The sequence below is a fragment of the Drosophila suzukii genome, chromosome X, assembly GCF_043229965.1.
Source record: "Drosophila suzukii chromosome X, CBGP_Dsuzu_IsoJpt1.0, whole genome shotgun sequence".
NCBI lineage: Eukaryota > Metazoa > Arthropoda > Insecta > Diptera > Drosophilidae > Drosophila > Drosophila suzukii.
The window spans coordinates 18,068,566-18,095,565 of NC_092084.1; the positions used below are offsets into that span (position 1 = coordinate 18,068,566).

Here is a 27,000-nt window from a genome sequence, read left to right on the forward strand (position 1 = left end):
TTCCCCCACTCACCACCTTCATTCTTTCTACTTTGTTGGATGAGCTAATAAGTTTTAATTAGTGCATTAAATGGACTGCTCCCAGCACAGCGGGTAGATAATAATTTCTCAAATCAACTACTTCGTTGATTCAGTTTATGATAATCAGATCGTTACCGAGGCATTAGACACTTGAACGCTTGCATTGAAATTACTATTAAATCTGGGCTCTAAATGGATCAAATTAAATGAACGCTAGAGTAATTGTACATTTCTAACATGGAAATTTACAGAACTGCTTATTAAATAAATTATTCACATTATCAAAGATAAACCTCTATAACCAATTAAAAAATAATTTTTGTTAAGGATGAAGGTATGTTATTAAACGTTCTTTGGTGCTTCTTAATATGATATTTGATACCATGTGAAATGCAAAATGTTCTAACCCAATGTTACATATTTTTAATCAATTTTGGTTTGATTTAAAAAAATGTAAAACCCTTAATTCATTCATGTTACGATATTCTTATATTTTTCTGTGGGTAACTCAAATTACGTAAATAGAACATTAAGTTAAAATGCGTTTAAAATAAATTAGATGGTTGTGGTCATTTCCACAAATAATAAGCCACTTGTTTTGGATCTAACACTTATCTAAACAGATAAAAAAAACACCTAATGAGAATAATTGTCGCAAGTAAATGGAAAGAAACCGCATCGAATGGAAATGCACACAGATCGAGGAAATAATAAAACACAAACTAGAGCCCGCCATCGATCGTCGATCGATTTCCCCGACACATAAACACAAAGAACGGCTGAAAAGAGCTTTCACCCCGCACTCGCAATCCCAATGCAACTTTTGGCCATCATCCACTGGGGGACAGGTGCTCATCCACTTACCAAATATCCACGGATGCGGCGACCAGCAGTTGGACGCAATCGAGGCAGCCACGAGCGGCGGCATAGTGGAGGGCCAGTGCTCCTCCGTTGGGTCTTTCGCTGCCGGAAACGCTCCCCGGATGGTGCATCTGGCCCATTTGGGCCATGTTGCCCAGATTCATCATACCGCCCACACCGCCCAGGTAGGAATCCAGCTGGTGGGCGTGCATTCTGCTCGGATTAATGTTGCCGCTGTGGTTTTGATTGCTGTGCAGCAGCTTATTGTTCAGCTGCAGATTGTTTAGTTTGTTGCTGTGGTTCAGGTGCAGATTCGAATTGAGCGCATAATCGTTTATGGTTCTGCAAGAGAGCAAGAAAGAAACACATATTTTAAAATGGGTTATTTAAGTAACATTTTATATTAACTGTGGGTAAGAAACTTATTAAGTAACGTATTAAATTTAAGCCTGAAATTATGTGGGAATAAGTGAAATTGTATCAAGATTTCAAACATCTTTAAATGCTTTTCATAAATATTTTAAAACTATTTAGGTTTTTACCGAAGCCATATTTATAATTACACTGCAAAAACCCACTTTCTCAAAAAAAATATTGCCTACTTTTGGGCTGCTCTGTAACAGAAATCGAAGTCAACTTTTCTGCAGGCAAAACGAAAGACTTAAGACACAAACTTGAAGAAAAATTAATTGACAGGCCCGTTTTTTGTGCATATGGTGATTTTAAAAGTAAATTTCAAACCTATATAACGTTCTATTGAAAACTAACTTAATTAAATATTAAACTTAATTAATAAAATAATAAAAATTAATTGACAGGCCCGTTTCTTGTGCATATGGTGATTTTAAAAGTAAATTTCAAACCTATATAACGTTCTATTGAAAACTAACTTAATTAAATATTAAACTTAATTAATAAAATAATAAAAATTAATTGACAGGCCCGTTTCTTGTGCATATGGTGATTTTAAAAGTAAATTTCAAACCTATATAACGTTCTATTGAAAACTAACTTTCAAAAGTGTCAAAAAGAATTTAATAAATGATTTAAGGTAATATTTACATTTACTTAATGAATACCTCAAGATAATAAAGAACTTGTTGTTCAGTATGGAGAATTAACTTTTGTCAACAATATACATATACACTTTAATTGGAAAATCTTCATAAATAAAATCTTCATTACTAAAACTATTGCACTTAATGGATTAAGTAAATCTGGTAGGCACTGTATTTCTCTTGGAATAGTCTGAGAAAAACAATTTCTAATTTTGCTTTGCTTAAACATAGCAAAATAATTAATTTTCCCTTGATAGCCATTTGGGCACACCTCGTAATTAATTAATTAATTGGCCAGGGGAAGTGCTGGCAATTAATTTTGATGGCATCTATCTGCGCATCCTCGGCTGCACTTGGATTCACTGGGTGCCCTTTTCCGAATCACTAAACCAGGTCAAGTCTACTGGCTGACTCACCTGATTGCCATTTCCGCGGAAACAACAAAACAATCATAATGATAGTCATAATCTAAGCTAAAGGAAACAATACACACGGCGACAAATTAATTGAAAGCTGAGAAGCAACGCCGGCAGCATTAAAATGCGAAAATACCGGGCATTTGTGGCTGAATCTCGTTTGTCGCTGCTTTCCACCTGTGGCAACATAAAGAAACAGAAAGCCGCGAAGACGACACTTTCTTCCAGTTTATTGCATCAACGGCGGCATCGTCGAATGGCAAATGAAAAATGGAAACGGGCCGGTAGCAGGTGTCAACAAAACAGGGCAGGTGCCACAAACCCACGAAACCCCAGAAAAGCCACAAAAACCACAAAGCCAACAAAGCTAAACAAATCTGACAAAACCCACAAACATTCGGCTGAGAAAAAAAAGTGAAATAAGCGATTTGGCAACAGCATTGCAGGCCAGTTGGTCAACAAAAGTGGCAAAGGGGGTTAAGAAAATTATGATCTTTAAGGGTGTTAAGAGGTGCGAACCTTTTTTTTTGGGGTCCACCAGATCTCTAGTTGGTGATATAATTTGAAAAGCCAACAAATGCTCATTTTTTAATTAATAATACATTCCCTAGATTTGTAATGCGTGACAAATCATTTCAATGCATTTCCCTAACCAATTAAATATGTAACTTTAATTTAATGGCATTTTAAACGAATTTATTTATTGCTTCGTGCAACTATTTGAAAAATGTATCTACTCAATGCCTCTATATACAATCTATTTTGGGTTAAAATATTAATGAATAAACAAGAGCAGCCAAGCGAATAAAACAGTAATTTAAGTAGCAAAATTAATACACTTTCAAGGAATTATTTATAAAGGTAATTATTCGATACTAAATAATAAATGGATTGTAAGGAGACTATCAAGTAAAAAAGTTATTTACCTGATTGAAAAATTTTGAATCTTTATAAACCTAATAGTTGTAAATTATTATGATATTTATTATTTTAATCTATCGATTATAATATTTTTTAAGCATTTCACATTTGAGCAGACACAATCCAAACAAATTCATAAATCGATTATGTAGTTATGAAGATATCTGAGTAAAGAAATATTGGAGAGGAAGGGGATTGTCCGAGTCGAAAGCTTGGAAAAGGTGGAAGAACCGAGAACGGAAGAAACTAATCATTTAAGAAATTAAACTCGTAGAGATCTGTTGTTTTTTGTGGAATGGGAAAGCCGGAAAGTTGGTGGGAAATTTACATGTGGCTTTTGATGGGAGCTAACCAATAGTTCGCACAAAAATTCGATAGATAGATACATATATAAATAAATAAATAAAAATGTGGCTTAATGGCAGGTGCGTTTTGATGTTAGAATCGATTTACATTTAAAGTCTCATTAAATGTTGCTGTCAATGAAAAATTGAAATATATCATTGTAAAATGATATTGATATTTCAACACAAAACAAATGTTTTCTTTGGTTTAAATATGGCAATCATGAAAAGCTTTAAAAATATGTAAGTTATGTAAATTTTGTGTTGCCTAAAGAAAATTTCAAGAAATTCATTCACACTTAATAAGTATTATTTCATTATAGACTTCCAAGAATTTTCACATTAACTTTGCTGCACTCTCAAAAAAATGTTTAAATTGTATGCACTCCAGTTTTATATTTTGCAATATTTTTATATTTTTGTTTTGTTTTTCTTATCGACACCCCACTGTGACTAATTGACTTTGGCGCGCGTATATTTTTATGCCTAATTTTTGTGTTCTAGTTTGTTGTTTAGCTTGTGGCGATTTCTTTTACCTCAATTTGATGGCAATGTCGCGGCACTTGACGCATGGCACCTGGCCGGATTCCTTGGCCGGCGCTGCTGCACTGCCTCCCTTTTCCGGCGGGGCTATTGTGGCATACTGGGCCTCCTCGGGATTCTCCCTATCCTTCTCCTCCTCCGGCCTGTCATCCGCCTCAGTTTCGCTGGCAAAGTCCACCACCAGTTCCTCTTTGGACTCCTGGCTGGTCATTTGCCTCCGGCTGAAGTAGCCCACATGCTGATCCACTCCAGCATTGGCATCCAGCAGGATGCGCTCGTAGGCGGCGCTCTCATTCTCGGAGAGGGCAAACCGCTGCTCGAACACCCGGATGGGCAGAGCACTCTTTCGCAGGACCTCCATCCGCTTGTGCCGCAGTTCGATGGAGAAGATCAGGCGGACGCGAACCAATCGCCGGAGACCCTGATGCGTGGACCTGGCGCGTTGTAGCCTCCTGCGCTGTTGCCTCAGCTCCAATTTCTCTAAACCCTTAAGGGATTTGGGATCCACTAGGCCGTGATTGTAATCCGCCACAGAGGTGAGATCCAAAGCCGATCGGGTACGACGCCAGGGCACCAAATCGAAGTGGGCACCCGCCCAGGGATGAAAGTTCACCTGACTGACGTTGGTGCTGCGATCCTGCTTCAAAATCCAATCCGATTGCTGCTCCTTGGTGAACCGGACGTGATCATTACGGGCCGCTGCCTGCGGCTTATGGCGTTTATATCGCGGCACTAGCGTGGCCTCCAACATCCGGGCATCCAGACCGTAATCCCGACGCAGCTGCTCCAGTTCCCTGCTGCTGGCCGTAAACTGAGCACCGTTCCACACGATCACCGGCGCACAACTGGCCATTGGATTCTATTTTTTTGTTGTGGTTCTACGAATGTATTGTGTGTGTTTGTTCCCACCCCGAAAGTTCTTTCTTCTGACTTTTTAGTTGGCCGAAAAGCCGCTCGTTTTCCGGTTTCCGCTCGGCAATGTCGCGTTTGTCGCGTCCGCGCTCCGTGACGCCGGCGACGCAAATGTTGGCTGGCCAAAACAAAAAATATACACAAACTCCGAATCCGCAGTCGATTCCTATGCAAAAACGTTGCGCCAACTGCGCTGCCAACAAACGCCACTCATGATTAAGAGTTTTCTGTTTTCAGTTTTCTGTTATTGTTATTGTTATTGTGATTATGGGCTGTTTTGTTGGTGCTGCCACTTGTGAGTGTTGCTGCTTTGTTGGCTGATTTTGCAGCTTGTTGCTGCTGTTACACGAGAAAAAACTGGGCTGTCCTTTTCAATTAATCTATCTTTCTACATGCAAAACTTAAAAAATACATTTTAAATAAATCTTTTCTTTTGCAAATATTACTTTGATTTTTTATATTTCCATTTTACATTACTTTTAATGATAGCGTTTAATATAACATAATTATTCGCTAACTTAAAAATGTATGACTAATTTGCACAGAGAGTTTTTCAATGTGTGTTTGACGACCGCTGTTGTACACTGTGTGTATGGCGGCAGGGAAAGAGCAGGGCTATTCCCTATGCCCGCTTAATGGTTATAAACATTTTCTTTTTAAGACTTTCGAAATTTTTTACGTTTTTACAAATACATTATTTTTTCTTTTAAACATAATTGAATGGAATTTTATTAAAATATTGAATAATCTTAAGACAAATTGTAATTTTTTAGTATTTTGATGAATTCTTTTATTAAAATTTCTATTTATACACTTCATTTGACTACAATTTTTTTAAATTCAGGGACATTATATATTTGAGTGTACTTTAAAAACACCTATTTTTTCTCTGTGTACAACTAATGTTTGCTCAACATTGGGGAGTCGGGGGCTTAGCTGCCCCCTTTGATTGTATTATTTATTTATTTTTCACGCTCACTGCCATGTCAACTCTGCTCTGGGGCAACCCTCTGCCGGCGTCGACGTCGACGTCGCTTCACTTGGCTGCGCACGCGTCAACAAAAACAACAACAACAGGCCTAATATTATTAACTAAACTCTATCGTTGTTGAAATTATCGCTGCTGTTGCTGGGCATTCAACAATTTGAGTTCACAATTCTATTCTCGGCTAATTGACAGCATCGGCCATTGGCATTGTATCTTCCAAATTAGCCAACAATCGGGATAACAAACACGAACCAGGCCCTTTTTAAGTTTAAAATGAGAACTATATAAAACCATCCCTCATAAGAATCCCCCAAAAGACAATAATAAATTGGTATATTATATGAACAACTTTAATAAAACTAAAAAAAAACTTAAAGAATGAAAAGTTATTAAGAAGATAACAATGGATTGGCCTTACAAAAAATGTTAATAGCCTTACAATTACTACAATCTGTTTTATTTAGACCTTACAATCAATATACATATCAAAATATTTAAAAGGGGAAGTAAATTAAACATGAGAGATTATTATATTTAATTCTTGCATATACTTGAACATAATAATAGAAGAATATATTTTGATATTCTTCAATTTAATGATCGTTTCTAATTTGCATCGATGGAAGTTTCATGGAAAATTGGCAATTAAATTGCAAAACATCCGACTAGTTGTTAGAGTTCTCATTGCCTTCTAAACATTTTCCACATGAAGTGCTCTTCGAACGCGAAGCATGCCAAATATCAATTATGTTTTATACTAGGTATAGCTATATTATATAGTTTGTGCCCCCAGAACGGACTCAACTCAAGCGTTGCGAAAATAAATGAATTGGAGGGCGGATCTGCAGCTTCTTGAGTAGCAATTGGGCAACTCCACCAGCGTTTTCCCCCCATTTTTCATTTGGGTTCTCCACCTGTGTGAGTCATGAACATTGTGTGTGCAAATGGCGTGAAGAGTTTTCATGATTTCTGGTTCAATGGCGTTCAGACTGCGGGTGTCATACGAACATTACGTGGCTTTCAGACCCTTTAAAAACTTGTAGTTATGGAGCTCAACCTCAAACTCTGCGTAATATCTTACCCTCTGGGCCATGTGACCCACAAAGGGCAATGAAAATGAAAATGAAAATGAAAACGCCAGAGATGACATCCATTAGTTGAGTTAGAAAGGCTGTCATTGAGTGTTCGGCAGAGTCGTAGTTATAATGCAAATATAACAGAGCACATTATAATGGAGGTCCATCCGCATTTCACGTATTTCCCATTTAAATTCAAATTCACATCTGTCCGAAGGTTGTCCAATTCGCATCCATTCAGTCCATCATAGTGGTGTGACACACATCCCATATCAATATTATATTTATTGTATTTACTCTTGGTTCACATTGCCCGTGGGCACTCGGCGAAAAATTGCGCAAGGAGTTTGTGTTCAAAGTGTGTGTTTTAGCCCCATAAATTAGCATAAACCTAATAAGCCATTGAACAACACAGAACCGTTGGAAGTCGCTGTATAAACATTATTGTTTGCTCATCTCCACAAGAAATTAAATAACATTGTTTTAACAGATTTCTCTTGGCTAAGAGCTATACAAAAAATTATTGTTTTGAAATATTGTTACAATAGCCAAATTATTATTGGTAGATATGCACTTCAATCCAAAACTTCATCTTACTAGTTATTGTCGATAAATCAAACATAAAGCAACATTTACCCTATCTTACTATATATTCATTTTTCGTATTGATCTGATATTCATTTCGATCCAATAATTAAAAATACGATTAATATTAAGTTTCATGAGTAATATGAATCTAAAAACTCTAAATGATTATGTTTCTTTCAGTGTACTAAAAGCTTGGCCATTTATTCATATTATAATTTAGCTTCCTAGTGTCATAAAAACTATATCATACTAGTTATTGTATTATAATCAAAACAAAAACTAAAGAATATCCATATTTACCTATAAATCTATTATTTTGACCCACTACATAGCTTGTCTTAAGTAAATATTAACCAAAACAAAAACAACCGAATTTAAGCTAAGTATTTTGAATCTTAAAACTCTAAATAATTACGTTTCTTTCAGTGTATTAAAAGCTAAGCCATTTATTCATATTACATTTTTTTAGCTCCCTAGTGTCATACAATCTGTATCTTACTAGTTATTGTATTATAATCAAAACAAAAACTAAAGAATATCCATATTTACCTATAAATTAATTATTCTGGCCCACTACAAAGCTTGTCTTAAAGAAATATTTTCCAAATACGTAAATAAACAAAACAATAACACCCGAAATCACCAGCGAACTAATGCTCCAGTGATTTTGAAGGGTAAAACCATAAAAAAGAAAAATAATTTCTTTTGGGCGCGCTGGAAAACAGTTTGTTCGGTGGGTAACTGTGTGCCCCACTCGGCGGATGGAAAATAAACATAAAAAGCACCACTCGCAGCAACAACAAAAGCCTTAATAGCAGTGTGGTGGGGCAATAAAAACGAAAGAAGAAAATGTAATGTGTTGATACTGCTATTCGGTTTTGATCCATTTAATTACGAATTTTTAGGTAATTGCGTAATATATTTTGATATTTAGGTCAATTTTTTCGGGATTTTTAATGAATTTTAGTAGGAAAGATATAACGATATCCACTTGATGTTTAATTTCAAATGCATTTTAGTTAAGAAAAACTCCAACGGTTATTTTAAAAGCTCGATATCATAGTAGGAAACAATACAAACCTTTTTTTAATCTTAAGTCAAAGTAAGCTTAAGAAATATCAAATGTAACGAAGCAAACTTTATTAAAATCTACCTAAGTTTACTTCATAAATATATTGATATGATTAGTAATATTTAAAAACAGTATTAAAATATTTCTGTAAATTTGATATCTTCCCCCGCCAAATTCTTCGACTGTCGATACTCGAACTTTGCGACCTCAACTCGCATACTTTTACTTTTCGATCTATTGTTTTAATATCTTTTGTTTATATATTTGGCCATCAAAAGCAGAACAATCCGCTAGCCTTCGATCTAACGGTAAACGCTTCGTTTTCATCTATCTATCCATCGAATCGGACAGAAAAGCTTCAAGATCTCACATCGCACATCAACATATATCTCACCCCATCCGTCAATTCAAATTCAAATTTTCGAATGGCCGAGAATCGAAATGCGGGAAGTTTTCACTTTCGTGTGTGAGATTTGGCAGAGGAGAAAGAAATGGAAGAGGAAAAGTAGAAAGCAAAAGTCTATGTGCTAAACTATTGAACTTTTGATGAGCGTCGATCTATTAAGAATTTTTGGAAATCATCAGCGGATTTAAAAGCTCACACAGAAAAATAAAAGTGTAAAACATGGCATTTAAAACTCGTTGGTGTTAAAGTAAAAAATTGGCTAGAAATTAGAATATGTTTTAAATTTGTAAGTAATATAAATATCTATATCTATCATCTATACTTATCATACTCATAATATTTATAGTTTCTATGTTAGTCTTAGTTTTGTATATATACAAATTCGGCAAGGCTTTCCTCTTGATATCAAGAAGAAAAAGTGAGAATAAAACATTCTCAAACTAAGAAGAATCGATCTCTGTCTTTTTTGTTCACAATTTTTCGGGTGTATAAAATATAAAATATAAGAAGACATTAACCCTAACGCAAAATATTTGTTATAACAAATTTCTGCTTACAGATCAATGAAAATACCAACTAAAATGTTAAATCTTTTTCCCTGGTGAGATTATTTTCAGGTTTGTCCTGTATTTTATAAGAGGCAAAAAAACAAGCTACCTCTCTTTCTCCACTATGCATCCCCATCTCTCTCGGTGAATCTGCCGTGTCATTCATATGCAAAACCGAGTTTATTCAATCACTCATTCATGCGATTCAAATGAAGTTCGTCTGTGAAAGTAAGCCATGGCAAGTCCGAGAAACAAACATTTGTCCAACAATCAGCCGACAACAAATGGGCAAACAAGACGAGACATCTGCATCTGTCCGTTCACCTGAAGACTCGCCTAAGTTGTGACAGGTCGTGGTCCGTTCCCCCCTTTCCCTGAACCCCTGACACCTACAGCCGCCCCTGCCCCACCCCCTGCCCCTCCCCCTTGAGATGAAATGAAATCTCCAAGAGGAGGAGATCGGTGAATGCCCTGCCGTCAAGTGGCGACTACAAATGAGTCAACAGCCTGGCAAACATGAATGCAAGTATGAATATGCAGAATACCCTTCACCATCTTTGAACCGAGAGCCACATACTCAAAGCTTTAAGTTGGAAAATCTGTGGAAATATGAGGGCGACTGCTCTAGTTTTGAAAGTTGTATAACATTTCGGGGGCCTTTTAATCCATTTAAATATCTCTTTAAATATAAGAAATCAAAGAAGTACAAGTTAAAAACACTTTATAAAGCCATTTTTAAAACTATATTATATCATATCACATAATCAAGTAAGAATATAATTTCGCAAATACATAATAATAATATATAATTATATTTTTACTGATATGCCTACAGATAGTTTTAAATTTTTAAAAAACTATGCATTTACAAAACTTTTTAAATTGTAACTTAAACTTCTAAGGCGATTTCATATCACATATTATTTAAACTTGTACAGGGATTTCATTTCAATTAAAAACCTATAAATGCTAAAAATGTTGAAATATTACGCAATACTTATAAGCATACAATGAAAAAACATTTCTAAAAAAATATTGTTTATACTAAAAATGCAAATTTTACAAAAGAATACTATTGAAAACCAAAAATATTATTTTAAAAGGTTAATAGTCTTTAAATAATTCTCAATAATTTTAACAACTCAATGGACCTTTAGTGGAAAAAAGATTGATAATACCAAAACTCAAAATGTTATAGAAGAATACTATTGAAAACCAAAAATATTATTTTAAAGGGTTAATAGTCTTTGAATAATTCTGCATAATTTAAACAACTCAATGGACCTTTAATGGATTTTGCACATGGGGATTAACGACAAACATCAATGAACTTGGTGGATTTACGGCTCTCCCTCGGCGGCTTTCTGCGCTCTGCTAATGACCAAATGCGTGCAGGTCTTGGCCAAATCGAACGGGGGCTGGGAGCACTTGGACAAATGGCCAATTACGATTGGCGACAACCACACAACAACACACAAGACAACGCCGATGGGTGGGAAACCCGTTCGTGGCGATGAAAAACATGGAAAAGATGAAAATTCAGCGAAAAATGTCGTATGTAAACGGTTGCCTTAATAATCGACATTGGTGGAAAGTTGCAACTGCCAGCCGGTTGTTGACCGCATCGATATATAAACAAATATATATATACATATATGTATGTATATAGCCAGCTCCTTGGAGTCTGGAGTCTGAGCAAACGAAAGCAAAAGGATGGGCGGGGACTCGCCCCTATGGAGCAAACAAGTTCCCCAGAAATTTCACTTTTTGTTTTGCCGTTTCTTGGTTTTTGGCTTGTTTTTTAGCTCATTTTCAGATGGACTCGACTCGACTCCTTTGGAAATCAGCAAAAGCGTTGCTAATTAAAGCAATCGCAAATTACACAAATAAAATAATACCACAAATAATGAGAGCGTCTGGCAATCATTGCGATCGGCTTGCGATATATCTGCAGGCAACTCGAGTTGAACGAACGGAAATGAATCGAAAATCGGAGGGTAAGTCAAACATCATGCCGGTCAGAAGATAATCTCAATTTGATTGGCTCTGGTCCCCCGGAATTAGTCACAGAATTATTAGCCAAATTGAAATCGAATTAACCGAAAATGTGCCAGCAACAAACAATCAAAATAATGGTGAGTAAAGTGTGAAACGGAAAGGAAAGATAGTTATAACGAGTCGAATATTAGAGTGCTCTATAATATATGGTAATATAATGTGGAATTAAAGGAGAAATTCTAAAAATGTTGGTTTAAGTATTCATAACGAATTTAAAGAATGCTGTAGACATGATTTTTATTAAACCCTGAATAATAATATAATCCTTTACTGATTTGACATCAATATATGTATGCATTTACATTACAATTCAAAATACCCTCCTTGTAGAGTATCATATATAATGCAAGAAACATTACTAAGCTCAGCGATTGCCATGCAATAATGAGTGAGTTTTCCGAAAGGGGAAATCGGGGTATGAGTGTGCAACTCCGAAACAAACAAAATTTTATGCGGTTTTATGATTACCCATTTTTTTTTTCGAGATTCTACGCCAGTGGATATGGGGTATGGATATGGGCCCAGATATATGGATATGGCCAGGCTGGTCCGTTCATTTATCACGGCACACGCTCTGGAACCGAGTGGCATGTAGCATGCAGCACGTTGCACATAAACGCATTCGGCAGTCGGTGGTTACAACACCAACACCCGTCGTAATTATCGCAGCAAGTCGTATAATCAGAGCCAGCCCAAAGGGTTGTATAACTTAGGCAAATTAGGGCAAATGATACATCGCGTTTCGCGGAGAAAGTCATCAACTATCCGTGGATTGAGTATTTTTTAGACCATTCGCCATGGCTCGCGGCGCGGAAGATTTTTATTGCTTGGTAAGTTCTTTTACTTTTTATATGTATAAGAAAGTTGCTCTTGGGTGAAAAATATGATAATCATAAACAATCATTAAACTGTTGCAAATCAATAGTTGTATAACTGAAAATATTAAAGGTTCTTGGGTACATAATATGGCTATGTTGGAAAAATGAGTCTTTAAACTATAGTTGGGCACTTATATTTGTATATAAAGTAATGCAGAAATATGTTTTTAGCTTTAATTGTAGGCGGTATTGGCTTTAAAATACACAGTGCTATATTAACAATGATATAAGGGAAAAGGGAGTTACTACTATTTTCTATAATCAGAGCTAAATGTTGTTGTTTTGATTGACTTCATATGGGAAACCTGGTTTTATTTTCATTAGATTAGATAGATTAGATATTTATTCTAATTTAGAATCTCTTTCATAGTCTATTTTATAAAAAGACTTTAACTATATCATCAATGACACTTTTTTTTCTAGTCTTCAGAACTTACCGCAAAGCATTTCCTTTACAGCTCTGTAAGAAACCAGCTTTTCCAGCGATAAAAGATTATTGAATTGATTGCACTCACACACACGCTCACTCACAAAGAAAAGCACATGTTTGCCAGATGATAATATTCCATGTTCTGTTATTCATAGTTTACAAACTGGTAAAAAAAAGTATTTTCAAAGTTGCAACTGCATTTTCGAAATTTAATCCGAGTTCGTTGCCTAAGTCTTTTGTTTTGCTAGCGGTAAACGGTGGATTGAGAGTCTGCTTTTTTCGTGGAGCGCGGCACGTGCTGAGCGAACAATGGTCGCGGCTTGTTTGAGTCGCAGGTTTCAACGCGGCGATCGGCGAAAGAGATGGCGTTGCAGACGTCGAAAGAGATGGAGAGAAACGCCGGAGAAAGAGACGCCGACAGAGACGATACAACGGAGATTTGGACCAGCTTGGCCAGCGGTCGTCGAAGAAATGTAAAAGCCAAAAGCAGCGGACCCCAAAGAAGTGCCGAGCGAGAAAGCTCTCGGCCAGGCCTTCTTGTTGTAGCCGCTGATGTTTAAATGTTTATATATGTACTCTTTCAGGGGGTAGTTAGGTTTATCGCTAAAATATTGCCCATCTATTCGGGAAAGCTTTTACCCATTTCTGATTATTAAGTATGATTCGAAATTATAATATTAATATTACATATGCATCCATAAAATATCAATAAATACATATATATATTCCAATTAATATCATCTATCATATATTATATCATATCATTTATCATATATCAGATCTTATATCATATAATTTATTATATCATATATCATATCATACATATATCATATCATATATCATATCATATTTATATCATATCATGTATCACATTTCAAAAGAATATAACAATTATTATGTGCTAATTAATAATTTTAAAGATCCATTATTATATCATAAATTTGTATTGTTAAATTGAAAACTGTTTAATAAACTTTTTATTTTATATTTAACATTGATGATATCAATTATTTAAATATTTATCACATATGAAAAATAGATAATTGAAAATCTTTTACTTTTAAAATATATTGTTTCTAATATTTACTATTAGATTGACAACATATATTCAACTAATAATTTTTTATTATCCTTCTACCTCAAATTCAAAATTAGTTTTGAAAGAGTATTCGAAACTTGTGTCAAAATTTTCGAAATACATCTGCCGCTGATGTAAACACCGGCTCATTTGAGTGATGCGCTTGTGTTTAGTTGATATTCGATGCGCTTTTTGCACACTGCTAGACTTTTTCTCGCTTGCCTCTTTGTAGTTTCAGTATGCTGGAATTTATCTTCATTGGTGGCTGTTGTTTCTGTTGCTGTGTGGTGGGTATAATTTGATTCAATAGAATTTATGCTTTTTTATGGTCAAGCTGGTGGTGGCGCGTCATGCGCGGAAACCTCATCGCTAACGGTTGTTTATGGCCAGTTTAAGGTTTTGTGCATAATTGTCTGGCTTCAGTCGTTCGTTGCTCTTGGTCCACGGCTCTTTAACTCCATCCCGCTGCCGAATGGGGTCCATTTAAATGCAATCAATCAATGACTTATGGCTAATTAGACAGTGCAATTTAATGAAAATACGAAAACACTTCATTAGCGGTGCCATTAATGAGGCAACATCGCTTTACGACGTGTTTACTTTGTCGCCCGGCCACTTTAAGTTCGATCTTTGAACTTTACAATGCCACAAAGTGCATCGAATTGCAATCGATCGGCGTTATGGCTTTATCGTGTGCTTACATTGATGAAATCGAAGATTAAGCGTTGCAAATCGTCAAAGACTTAAATAATAATTGACACCAGGATTGCTTAATGTCTTAATGGATTTTGTAATGCCTAGCCCATAAATCGAAAATGGAGAAATTTAATTTGTACGAGCTGAAGATGTACCTAGCATTGGTCACAGTACGAGCCATCCATTATAAAAGTAAGATTAACATGTTGGTAAAAATAATATGTACATAGTTGTAACACTTTACTGATTTCTAGTACAAAACAAGTTTTCTTGATGTGAGTATAAAATTTATAAATTTAAAAATCGCCTAAATTGGCTAAATATGATTTCTGGAATAAAAAATGTGTTGTAAATGTGATGCTACATCCTCTACCATTAGGTTACATACAACTTTCTAATGTAAAAATAATAAGAAAACATTTCATAAATCGTAAGGAAAATGTAATGGGTTATAGATCTTAGATGGGTTATAGATGACTACTAGCATTACTAGTATTTGACTAACCTGATGGCCGCTGGCTGGTGGTTTGCCAGCACTCGCATACTGCCCCCGAATCTGTGCTGCTGCAGTTGATTCTGGTGCGGATCGAACTCCGGCTCGGGGGGATAGCCGCTGGACATGTTCCTGCTGATCTGACTGATGCGGCTCATGCGGCTGGCGTGCGATCCTCGCTCGGAGTTGCACTTGGAGCCGCACAGTGAGTTCTCGCAGTAGCGACAGCACTTGTTGTAGCTAAAGGTGGAGGTGCACAGCGTGCAGAATGAGTCCAGCTGCGACTCGGCATGATCGTCCTCCAGATCAGCGTCCTCGTTGACAGACGGATCTATTCCCATGATGCCATGATGCCTGCGCATTTTAACCGTTTCTGTATGACTACTGCGATCCTCGTCGGAGCAAAAATGATAGGGCTCGCTTTCGGTGTCCTCCTCCTCGCCCAAACTGCTGCCCGCACTGCCCTCCTGGCGACCTCCTGCTCCCTGCGACATCCCAAAGCTGCTCAGGGGACACGAGGGATATCGGGTGAGTGGAAAGGGCCGCACATTGTATTTGCTGGCCATCGACAGGTTCTCATTGAAGTAGATCACATTGGGCGACTGCACTTGACCAGGTGCCGCCCTCTCGCGCTCCCTGTCCCTTTCCCTGCCCATTTCCCGGTCCATTTCCCGATCCCTGCTGATGCTGAGATCGTGGTATTTCCGCAGGAATGCCGCATTGCAGTCGGCGGCCGTGTATTCGTGCAGTTTCTTGGGCTTTTGGGCGGACACATGTGCTTGCTGAACATTCCCCTTGTGGTGATTCGAATTGCTGCTGTTGTTCGTGTTGCTGTTGCTGCTGTTGTTGTTGCCGCCGCTGCTGCTGCTGCTGTTGTTGTTGCCGCCGGAGCGCAGCAGGTCAAAGAGGCGCTGCTTGAGGTCGCGCATGGCCACATGGGGTTCTGTAAATAAGATTTAAATTATAAATAATTGAATATCATAAGTTATTTCAGAAATCAAAATGGGAAATTATGTTAATAATAGCCGTAGTTTCACAACTACATTAGAAGAGCTCTTTAAATTTAAATATTAAAGGGCTAAGGACTTTAGCTTCGAGGGCCCCTTCTTTTTCAAATATTAATTTTAGTATTATATACTAGCTTTAATTTGTTAAAATAAAAATAAATAAATATTATTGAACATATCCTTAATTTACTAAGTCGAGAACGCAATTTTTAGTTAATAATCCAGAATTTATGTTTGTGTATAGATCTATATTGGCTTGAAAAGTTATCATTTAATTTTTAAAACTTAGTGAGATATTAAAAAAATTGCTTAATAACTTTAATGAATTCAAACTTAAAGTCGGTTAAATACAGTTTTACTCCAGCGTTCAAAATGGTTCGTGTCACAACTAAACAGTTTTACAGCTACTGAGGTTGCGAGCTTGGACAGCAGAGACGCTTTCGAAGATCTGGTAACGCTGGGCAAGTAAATTAATGATGTTATAATTATGAGCATAAGTAATCAGTGGAGTTTTAAAACACTTTCCAAACAAAGTTTAGCCTGCTTTAATGGTAAAAAGATCCAGCCGCATAGTTGTGCTGCCGCTGCTGTCTAACGATCAGGCAACACTGGCTTTCGGTCAATGCAAAACTTTTGCCAATTGCAAAGTAAAAACAACATTAAACCACGGTTTTCCATGATAAACTTAAGCTCGATCCACTCGGAAAAGTCTGCAACCTTGTTTCAAACGCGAAAAATGATGAAAAATGATTAATAACACGATTTAACACAAGAAATATTTTCCCGCCGCGTGCAATGAGACCAGTTGGAAAAGCAACGGAAATTAAGCCACTTTGGAAAGAGCCCACAGTATACTAGCGGCAACAGTCAACGGTCACACTGGCCAAAATAAATAATTTTTTAGCACGTAAAAACCGCGAAACACTTTGTCTGTGATCGAATTAGCCTAATTAAAGCAGGTAAGTCAACATAAACAAGTGTCCAACTGAGGGCATACCTAATAAACTACGTGTTCACAGCAAAAGCCAGCCGACCGAGTCAACTATGAGCACCCAGCGCGGCAATGTGAGTCGCACACGTGCGCAGAAACACACAAATCGTCATGTTTTCAAAAACGATCTGCACGACAAGACGCCCCAACAGCTGCGATTGAACGCGATGCACGTGTCCACGGTCTGCCAGCGGTGCAAGGAGCAGATCGAGTGGAAGATCAAGTACAAGAAGTACAAGCCGCTGTCGCAGGCCAAGACCTGCACCCACTGCAAGCAGCGGACGGTGAAGAAGGCCTACCATGTGGTCTGTCGCGACTGCGCCATCAAGGCGAATGCCTGCGCCAAGTGCCTGAAGAGCGCCACCGAGGTGACCATCGAGGAGCCCCAGCCTACGCCCCGCGAGGAGCAGCAGCTGCAGTCGGAGATGGACCGGCTGGTCAAGTCCTTTTCGGAGCGCAAGCGACGTGCCTTCCTGCGCTACATGAAGAAGGGCAAGAAACAAGAGAAGGGTCAGGATCAGGACAAGGACCAGCTGGATGATGAGCAGCTGGAGACCCAGGAGAGGGCCAAACGGGTGGCACACACACGCGACGAGCTGCTGGACAAGATCAAGCAGCTGAATCTCGCCGAAGAGGATGAGGGCGACGAGGATGACTCGGACTTCGATTCGGATGAGGACGATGATGATTCCGACTTCCACTCCGAGGAGGAGGAGGACGACAGCGAGGAGGAGCCACACAAACCTGTCTCTGAGAAGCCCACAAAGGCGAAATAAACCTATTTTTTGTTAGCTACTCATTTTGTTTAGCTTCCTGGAGGGAGAGTTCGAGTTGTATTGCGAGGCAAAGGATAAATCTGTTCCAAAGTGCACTCGAAGGCGAAGCCTGGCTGGCCCGAAAGAGAAGTCAAGTGTTTAGGAACATCCAAAGCAGGACAAGCCTAATCCAGAGTATCCAACAAGGCTAAAAAACCAATTATTTAAAGCCCAAAAGCTTTGTTTACACCTCTTGGTAACCAAAGTGAAAGAGATGGAAAGTTTGTAAAGTTTCAAAATCTTGGAAATATTATGAGAGCTTCAATAGCTTTTACCATAAATTTATGTATATAAAATGTAACAACTTTTGAATGGTATGCCTAAAAAGATATGGCCCCAAAATAATCAACGCTACTTTTAAGAGTAGCTGCAGAAATGCCTTAGATCTTCGATAATTGTGTATGGAAAAGCTTATTGGTATACAATTGGCAATAACGTTTAGATAAAGTGAACATTTTATTTTAAATTCTTACAGAATATTAAAACTATCATATGTTTTAAATGCTGTGGTTCTGGTTCTTTGACATCTGGCGGGTTTGGAAAATTTGCATGTCATCTTGCGAGTTCAGGTGCAAGTTTTGCTGGAGGGTCAAGGCGTACCTCGCGTTGAAGCTTGCAGTCGGGATTGAAATCGGATTGGACGGAGTCGAGACTGTGGCCGTCCCCGGGGCGTTTTTTTCCTGCATCTTAATTTTTTTTAGTGCCGGGGGACTCATATCCTGCTTCTCGATTAATCCAGAATTTTCCATGACAAGGCTTTGCTTATAATTGTCAAAGATAATTGAAAAGCCTACTAGGGCGTTCAAGGAAATACGAAATTCACTTGACATTTCAGCAGTAATCGTAAATAAATATTTTTAATAACTGCAAAGTCCGTTAAAATGTTTTTTTGTTTGAGAAACTATATAACTTGTTAAAGGAAATCGACATTAATTATGAAAAGCAAAATCATATTTAAGACATTTGAATAAAAAGTTATTTTGGAACCGTATTTTAAAACTCTCATATTGTTTATTATATTCCATTTGATTTTTAAGTCTTGAAAAGTCACAATAAGCGAGTTATTTAAGTCACTTTAACACATTAATTCTGGACTTTCAAAATCAAAGATAGTTTCCAAATGTAAAATAAAAATATTTTTCAAAATTTAAAAGAAAGGTATTTTCTAACACTGTTTTTTCTATACTGCACTGCTCCGTTAATAAGTATTCGATATCTGAAACTTTTATGCAATCGATACCTTTTTGTTATTTCGATATTAGTTGGTCCACTTTGCGAGTTCATCGATATCAGGTGGTGCACTTTAAGGAGTTGGAGCATAGCATATCCCATATATCATAGGCCTATTCTGTCCTATAGGGGCTGCCCTGTCATACCTGTATTACCTGACATTCCACGCGTCACGTCACAGAGAAAAAACCAAGTGAGCAAAACAAAATTAAAATAGGGAATGGAGGACAGCAAGAAAGAGGTGAGTCGTGACCGTCGCCATGGCAGGAAGAAGGGACCGTCAATGGCAGGAAATCCGTCCGGAGTTCTTCTGGCCAACGGAAACGGAACCGGGCCGAAGAACGCAGCCAAGGCGAATAATGTGAACAAAAAGGTCTCGAAAGCCGGCGACATTGAAAAACTAAGCGCCGAGGAGGAGAAGGCTCTGCGCCAGCTGGTCAGCGACTTCATGCAGAGCCGCGAGCCGGCGCAGCAGCTCCGCGGACTCACCAAAACGCAGCGCAGCCACGTGCACCAACTGGCCCAAAGTCGCGGCCTAAAGACGACTAGCAAGGGTGCCGAGGACGATCGAGTCCTGACCATAACGCGACCGCAGTCGGAAGGCCTCCAGCACTTCCTCCTGGACAACGCCAAGCTGCACATGAGTGCCAAGCTCAGCAATGCCCTTCGCGAATTGAACGGGCCCGTGGAAAAGCGCCTGGACACCACCTGTCCGGGCTTCGTGCGCCACAATCGGCTCCAGGAAGAGCAGCGACCATCAAACTTCGGCCTGGTCGGACAGAAGCTGATACCGCCGCCACACAGCAACCGCAACAGGAACATTCAGCAGGAGCGACAGGGCCTGCCCATCTACAAACAACGCGAGAACATACTCAGTGTTCTGCAGCGCGAACAGGTAACTAGAATCTATCTATCTATCCATAAATTAGGTCTTTAGGTCCGAATATAAAAACTATATTTCTCAGATCTTTAAAGAATTATATTGAATTATTATTGTTCCATAACTATTCCTTTTGATATAGGGCCTATATTATAGGCTATCTATATTTATCTTATTCCTAAGACTCATTACAGTACACTTAATACTTGATTTTTCCCCACAGGTTTTGATCATTAAAGGAGCAACAGGCTCAGGCAAATCCACCCAGTTGCCGCAGTACATCCTCGAATGGGCCGCCGATCATCGTGCTCCGGTCAGGATTGTGGTAAGTCAGCCACGACGCATAGCCGCGATTAGTGTTTCCGAGCGTATCTCCAAGGAGCGCGGCGAGGCACCAGGCAGTACAGTGGGCTATCAGATTCGCATGAACAGTGAGTAACAGATAGACACGAAATCCAGCGGACTAAACTTAAAACCATACTCCGTTTCCGACAGGCAAATGCTGCAGCCACACGGTTTTAACCCTGACCACCAGTGGCTGCCTTTTACGTGCTCTGGCCATGGACGGCGAGTCTTTCTTCAAGAACACGACTCACCTAATAATCGATGAAGTACATGAGCGTGATCTAGACACTGACTTTCTGCTGCTGGCCACCAAATTGGAACTGCAAAAGAATCCCCAACTCCGCCTGGTGCTCATGTCGGCCACCATGGATTTGAAGGCTCTGGCCGACTATTTTGGCAAGGCCTCTGTTATGGATGTGGAGGGACGCAGCTTCGGGGTGAGGATCTTTCATCTAGAGGATATTCTCAGTGAGACTGGCTATATGACTCCAAGAATGGAGCAGTTTTTGGTGGAGCCGACAGGCGACGAAGATCCTGGCGAACTCCTGGCCGCCTATTACGGTGGTCGCACAATAATTGACCCCGAAATCGATAACGATCTAATCGTCTCGTTATTGGAGCTCCTATTGCGCAGGGGCGACACTGGAGCGGTGATTGTTTACCTGCCAGGGTACAATGATATGACCGCGCTGATGGACCGCTTGGACATGGCTCTGCCGCGGGACCAGATCAAGATCTTACTGCTGCACAGCCAGGTGGACAACAACGAGCAGCGCAAGGTGTTTCGGGTCTATCACGGTGTACGTTTGAAGATCATCCTTAGTACAAACATAGGTCAGACTTCAATTACCATTCCTGATCTGCTCTACGTCATCGACACGGGTCGCGCCAAGATGAAGACCTATGACCCGGCCACGGATGCCTCTCAGCTAGCCAGTACGTGGATCTCGCAGGCGGATGCCAAACAGAGGGCGGGAAGAGCTGGACGCTTGCGCCATGGCATCTGCTATCGACTCTACGATAGCGAGCGCCTGGCCAGGATGGATCTGTACGCCATTCCTGAGATCATGAGGCGTACCCTCGACGAAATATGTCTGATGACCAAGGTGACAGCTCCGGACAAGAAAATAGACAAGTTTCTTGCTTTGGCATTGGATCCGCCGCAACCGGAGGCCGTGGTGCAGGCCTGTTCGAGACTGCAGCTCTTAGGCGTGCTCAGGGAGAAGAGTGAAACGATTACGCCACTGGGGCGAATCATTGCCGAACTGCCCCTAGGAGTGCAACTGGCCAAATCATTGGTCTACTCAATATACTTGCGCTGCCTTGGTAGCATGACCATCATTGCGGCCTACCACTCGGTGAGAGATCCATTTGTGTTGAACACGGACCGCGGCAAGAAATCGGGTCAGCAGACCGCCTGCCGACTTAATTTCGCTGGCGACGGGACGAGCGATTCGCTGGCCGCGTTGCAGCTCTACGAGGAGTTCACAAACTTAAAGCGCATCAATATCGGCGAGTTTTGTGAGCGTAATTTTGTGTGCCGCCACTCGATGGAGATGTTTGTTTCGGCGGTGTCCACTCTACGCGACACCGTGTACCGCATTTTCGGTTCCAACCAGGCCAGTGCACGCTTGGCCTCGTCCTTAGATAAGGATACAAACATGATACGTCTGGCCCTGACGGCAGGCCTGTATCCCAAGCTGGCGTACATGGACCGGGAGAATAAACACCAGCTGGTTGCCGAGGGTGATCCCTTCGTTCAGGTTTCGAGAAGCTCTTGCCTGCTGGGCAGGAAGAAACAGAAGGCTTTGGCCAGCGAATGGATCCTCTTTGTGGAGAAGAGCCGTAGTGCCGACCAGAGGTCCACACTGGAGCACACCACCCTGGTAAGTGCCCTAATGGTGGCTCTGGCAGGCGGAAAGGTGTTCCGAGTTGAACCATTCGAATCGGAGGCGCTATTGTGCCTAGACTCATGGATCCGCATGAAATGCCCAACTGATTGTGGCCGACAACTTCGCAATATGCGAAGGCTAATGGATCGCGAGGTGGCCGAGTTGGTGGATTCTCGCAAGTTCGGCCCAGCTGGCAAGTGGATTGGCCCAGAGACGTTCTGCCGACTGATGCTGGCAGACGTGCAATCCGTTTGCTTGGCCGAGGGCAAAAGTCTGCCCGACGAGGGTAACTGTGATAACGACTATTAAATTTTACGCTTAGGCCAAAAAACTGGATACATACTTAACACATACTCACAGTATTCGCAGAGTGATGGATCCGTAAAAATAAATCCACTTTTTTACGATAAACCTATATTTGTACAGTGCGTTTCAAAAGCATAAGACAGCATTTCGTACCTGATTAGGGCAGCTAAATTCACAACTAAGAGGCTAATAAATATTTCTCAAAAACATTATTGTTTAACATCGAATATTTAATAAAATGTACAACTTTTATATAAAAATTTTTATACAAACCCGGAATCGATTGAGAACAATATTTTAGTCTGACTCTTAAAATGTACCAACCATTTGTTAGGTAATCCAGTTTCCATTGTACTTATTAATTAAAAATGTGAATTTTAAGTAACTTACAGAATGCTTTTGCCCAATGTTCTGTTTTTAAGTTCTTGCGTATCTGTGTTAGCTCATAAGAGTTTTAAACGACTACTTATGAGTACCTAAAATTATACAAATTAAAAAAATGGCGACAAATTCAATATATCTTGAAAATGCTGATGGTAACCGATAAAAAATGTGTTTTTTTATTGTAGCTTCTTTAAGAATATAAGAATACTATCACAAAAAATAATGCTGATCAGACCGTTAAAGATACAGCATTTTATAGCTTACTTTGAGTAATAAGTTAGAATGGTTTCATTTTTGAAGCTACTGATCAAAAAAATAATTATCAAAAACCTTTTTTTTTTTATCTTTGAAAAAGCATTGTTTTTGTTAAAACGACATTGTAATTAACACTTTAAAAATTCCTTCGATCAGCGACAAGAAAATTTAACAAACTAAATTATTGAAGTTTTAAAGCTGATGTTATAAACTTATAAACGGAACAAACAAAAATTAAATCAAAATCCCAGAAATCTATGTATTTTTCGTGCTTCAAGTTATTTAACACCTTAGTTATTAACACTAGTAAATATAAAATTTCAACAATATTCGTATATTTATTGTATTTCTAGCATATTTACATGTTTGTACCAAAGTCTCTAGGTCCATTAGGCATTTGATTTTACTTGAAATGAGCTAACACAAAACACTAACTACTAAACTATATTCCAAAAAAGTTGTGATACGTAAAGTCGCAAGTCATATTTGTTATGCCTAAGAATAATTTTGAATGTATAACGAGATCTCTATACTTTATTAATTTATCGGGCTTGAGATTTATTTTTAAATGCTTTGCTCGATTTATGTGTAAGTTCTAAAAGCTAGCAGGTATTCATTTATGAAATTCAAAAAATAGTCCTGAAAGTGAAAAGCAGAAAGACTTAAGGATATTTCCGATTGAAATATTAAATCTCTGAATCTCATTCCATGTCTCACGGCAGGTATTTATAGATGTAACTATTTTAAGCTCTGAAACGCACTGTAGGCACATTTTAGTAATTGGAAACACACAGGGAATCAAAAATGTAAACCAAAAAAATATGAACTTGGAGAGTGTGATGGCGGGCACTCCCTAATTGCCGGGTGAAAATATGTGTGCCACAAGTGCCACGAGATGCCGGGGAGATCGCGACTCGGTGTCAGTGTCAGCGAGCCCAGTTGGTTGTGGGCGTGGCAGTTCCCTGCGGTGCATTGGGCCATGGCAGTCATGGAGCTGGCGTTTATGCACCACCTGCCCCATCTGCCCCCCACCTGCCTACTCCCACTGCCCATTCAGGCGCAAACAAGAGCGGGCAAAACACAGAAAAAATCAAGAGTTAATTGCACAGACGACGCAGTCAATAAACCTGAAGTCGAGCTTGTCGCTGCTGCAGCAACAATGGCCACAAAAGACACCGGAGCAACAGCAACAGCAACAGCAGCAACAGCAACTGCGACAGCAGCAGCAACAAAAGACAGCAGCTTACTTACAAAGAAAGTGAAATTAATTTGTTATTTTTCGGTCGATTGTGGCTCTTTGAGCGATGCCTTTGAAAAACTGGGAGAGAGCATGGCCAATCTCCACGGTCGACCCTATAAATTCGATGTATTTTTCGCTCCCGTAGAATGTGTTATATGTGCAAATGAATGTATGAAAATAATTTAAATTAAATGTTTACTGTATGTAGAAAATCAACACAAAACACTATAAAAACATAATACTATTTTGGACTTCTTTTTAAAAGCATTCTAAATGTAAATACTCTAAGAATTTAAGCTATTTATCATAAATGTAGATATTTTTAATAGCTAAACACTTACAAATGTTTTAATCATCTGCATACTATTTTTTTTTTAATTTATATTACCCATACTTTTATTATTATTTATTTAAAACTTGCTTATATCTTGAGAAATCCGTCCTCGTCTCAAAAGGTCTTCTATAATTTCAATACAGATGATACTATGCTTCCATTTCAAATAAAAACTAAGACATTTTTTGTGTCTTTAATTTTCGAAAACATTTTTTTTTCACTCTGAAAAATTGTAGTAAGTAATGTGTACTTTTTATGCATAAACTGTTTATGCTACAAATTTTTCGAAAGCACACTTAAGTCTACAATAAAATAAAAAGTAAATGTAAAATATTTTTGATGTACCTACAACTACAGCTTTTAAGAAATAAAAATTTACTAGATGTTTGGAGCGAAAAAAACATTGGTTTTTTTTAGATTGTAACATAATGATGAAATGGAAAGTTCAACAATTGATTTGACCCAAATGGGAAATCAAATAATATGCAACTCATCAATGGGAAATCACAGTGGCCCAACCTCGAATTTTCCACAATTTGCAAAGAGAATTCCACAAGAAGCCATGAGAAATGGGGGCCACCAAGAAAACCGCAGATCAATTTTCCCAGATGACTCCTCCATTGTCGGTGGCTGCCATTGAACTCTGGCGAGGATGGGGCTGGCCGAGGAGGAGGTGGTGGAGTGCCAAATGAATGATAATGGCCAATAGGCATCTGCTCTCGAAATCAAATGAAGTCAAATGGCTCGATGCGCAGGCAGCACTAATGGATATGACCATAAACCTGGCCAACGAGTGGCCCGGCTTCCAGGGGGAAGCAAGTTGAACGCACTCGCCATCGATTCCGATTTAAATTGGCCACAGATCCAATCCCCATTGCCAACCAGCTCGGCAGGTGTCTCTTTGTCATTGTCCGCGGACAGGAAGGCGGAGATTGTGGGGCGGAATCGGTGATGCCAGGGATTCCTGGGTTAATATTTAGTCTTTTTCAGAGCTATTCACAAAAAATAATATTAAAAGACGTACTTTAAAAAGACGTACTTCTTCGGATTTTAGTAAATTTTAAACCGAATGAACTCCGTTTTATTTTAAAAAATCATAGAAAATAAAGGGCGATACTCTAAAAATAAATAAATATTAGTATTCATTGAAAATGTCATAATATAAGATGACTAGTGTATAAATACCACCTTTGTTTTTTTGTCTTTGTGTGATTTATTCCTCTTTACTTAAATAAAAAATGTACAAGACAGTCATTTTCTAAATTGGTTAGGTTTTCATACTTGTATACAAAAGTACATTTTATGAATAACCAAAAAAATAATAACGTATTAAAGTTAAAGTATCAAAGTACAAAGTATTAAGTATTAAAAGTATTATCAAACAACCTGGTAATATTTTGTACATTTTTTAATTTTTCCTATCAACTCAATTTAATCTTTTCAACTTGAGAACCCCTATGAATTTTTTTTTTAAATTTCTAGTATTTGCAAGCTGGTTCTCTCAGAACCTTATAAACGGGTATTTGAAGCATCCAACGGGGGATTAAGTAATAGCACCATTCCATCTTAAATTCCCCCAACAGATGGAAACTTGATCCCACCGCGGATCGCATCTGCAGTTAGGCGATGAAATGTGAGCTAATGAGGGGGGCCCTCGACTGATTGATGATCGGTTTGTATTTTTGGGGCCGCCAGTTACAGTTACATAATTACGCCAAATTGGTTTCAGCAGAAGTTGCCCCCAGATCTGCGCTGTTCCCAATGTCCCATGCTCCATGCTCCATGCTCCAAGCTCCAAAGCCCGATGATCCCATGGCCCAGGGCTCCCAGAGATGACATCATCTCACATAATCGCACATCTGCAATAATCCCAGACATTTGTGCAGCACGGAATGCATTTCGGTAATTCCAAATTCCAAATTCCGAATTCCAAA

The 27,000-nt window shown here is 38.8% G+C and overlaps 3 protein-coding genes across 8 annotated transcripts in view; 2 read left to right on the forward strand and 1 right to left on the reverse strand.

The window, feature by feature from the left end:
• The window catches only part of f (espin protein forked), a 37,205-nt gene extending 20,875 nt beyond the window's left edge, over positions 1 to 16,330 (reverse strand). For 2 of the 6 annotated variants that reach the window (XM_065867845.2, XM_036821347.3), the window contains exons 1-2: positions 15,400 to 16,330; positions 886 to 1,224 (exon numbers count right to left, since the gene is read on the reverse strand). In XM_065867845.2, the coding sequence (XP_065723917.2) occupies positions 886 to 1,224; positions 15,400 to 16,316 (1,256 nt within the window). In that variant the 5' untranslated portion in view covers positions 16,317 to 16,330. Of the gene's footprint in view, positions 1 to 885; positions 1,225 to 4,157; positions 5,121 to 13,127; positions 13,527 to 15,399 lie in introns of those variants that run through there. The other 4 variants (XM_036821349.3, XM_017067654.4, XM_017067651.4 and 1 more) reach the window with 4 other exon arrangements.
• Positions 16,331 to 17,195: 865 nt separating this feature from the next.
• LOC108004674 (uncharacterized protein C9orf85 homolog) lies at positions 17,196 to 18,702 on the forward strand. The gene is made up of 2 exons (XM_017067656.4): positions 17,196 to 17,353; positions 17,414 to 18,702. The coding sequence occupies exon 2, from the start codon at positions 17,439 to 17,441 to the stop codon at positions 18,159 to 18,161; it is 723 nt and encodes a 240-aa protein (XP_016923145.2). The 5' UTR covers positions 17,196 to 17,353; positions 17,414 to 17,438; the 3' UTR covers positions 18,162 to 18,702.
• Positions 18,703 to 19,465: 763 nt separating this feature from the next.
• Positions 19,466 to 23,247, forward strand: LOC108004673 (ATP-dependent RNA helicase DHX29). The gene is made up of 3 exons (XM_017067655.4): positions 19,466 to 20,325; positions 20,534 to 20,741; positions 20,806 to 23,247. The coding sequence occupies exons 1-3, from the start codon at positions 19,651 to 19,653 to the stop codon at positions 22,854 to 22,856; spliced, it is 2,934 nt and encodes a 977-aa protein (XP_016923144.2). The 5' UTR covers positions 19,466 to 19,650; the 3' UTR covers positions 22,857 to 23,247.
• Positions 23,248 to 27,000: the final 3,753 nt, after the last annotated feature.

Excerpts from the sequence above, each read along its gene's own strand:
- LOC108004674 (XM_017067656.4), top strand. The coding sequence starts at position 17,439 with ATGAGCACCCAGCGCGGCAATGTGAGTCGCACACGTGCGCAGAAACAC.
- LOC108004673 (XM_017067655.4), top strand. The coding sequence starts at position 19,651 with ATGGAGGACAGCAAGAAAGAGGTGAGTCGTGACCGTCGCCATGGCAGG. Across the intron at positions 20,326-20,533 it reads GTGTTCTGCAGCGCGAACAG|GTTTTGATCATTAAAGGAGC; the intron begins GTAACTAGAATC and ends TTTTCCCCACAG. Across the intron at positions 20,742-20,805 it reads CTATCAGATTCGCATGAACA|GCAAATGCTGCAGCCACACG; the intron begins GTGAGTAACAGA and ends CGTTTCCGACAG.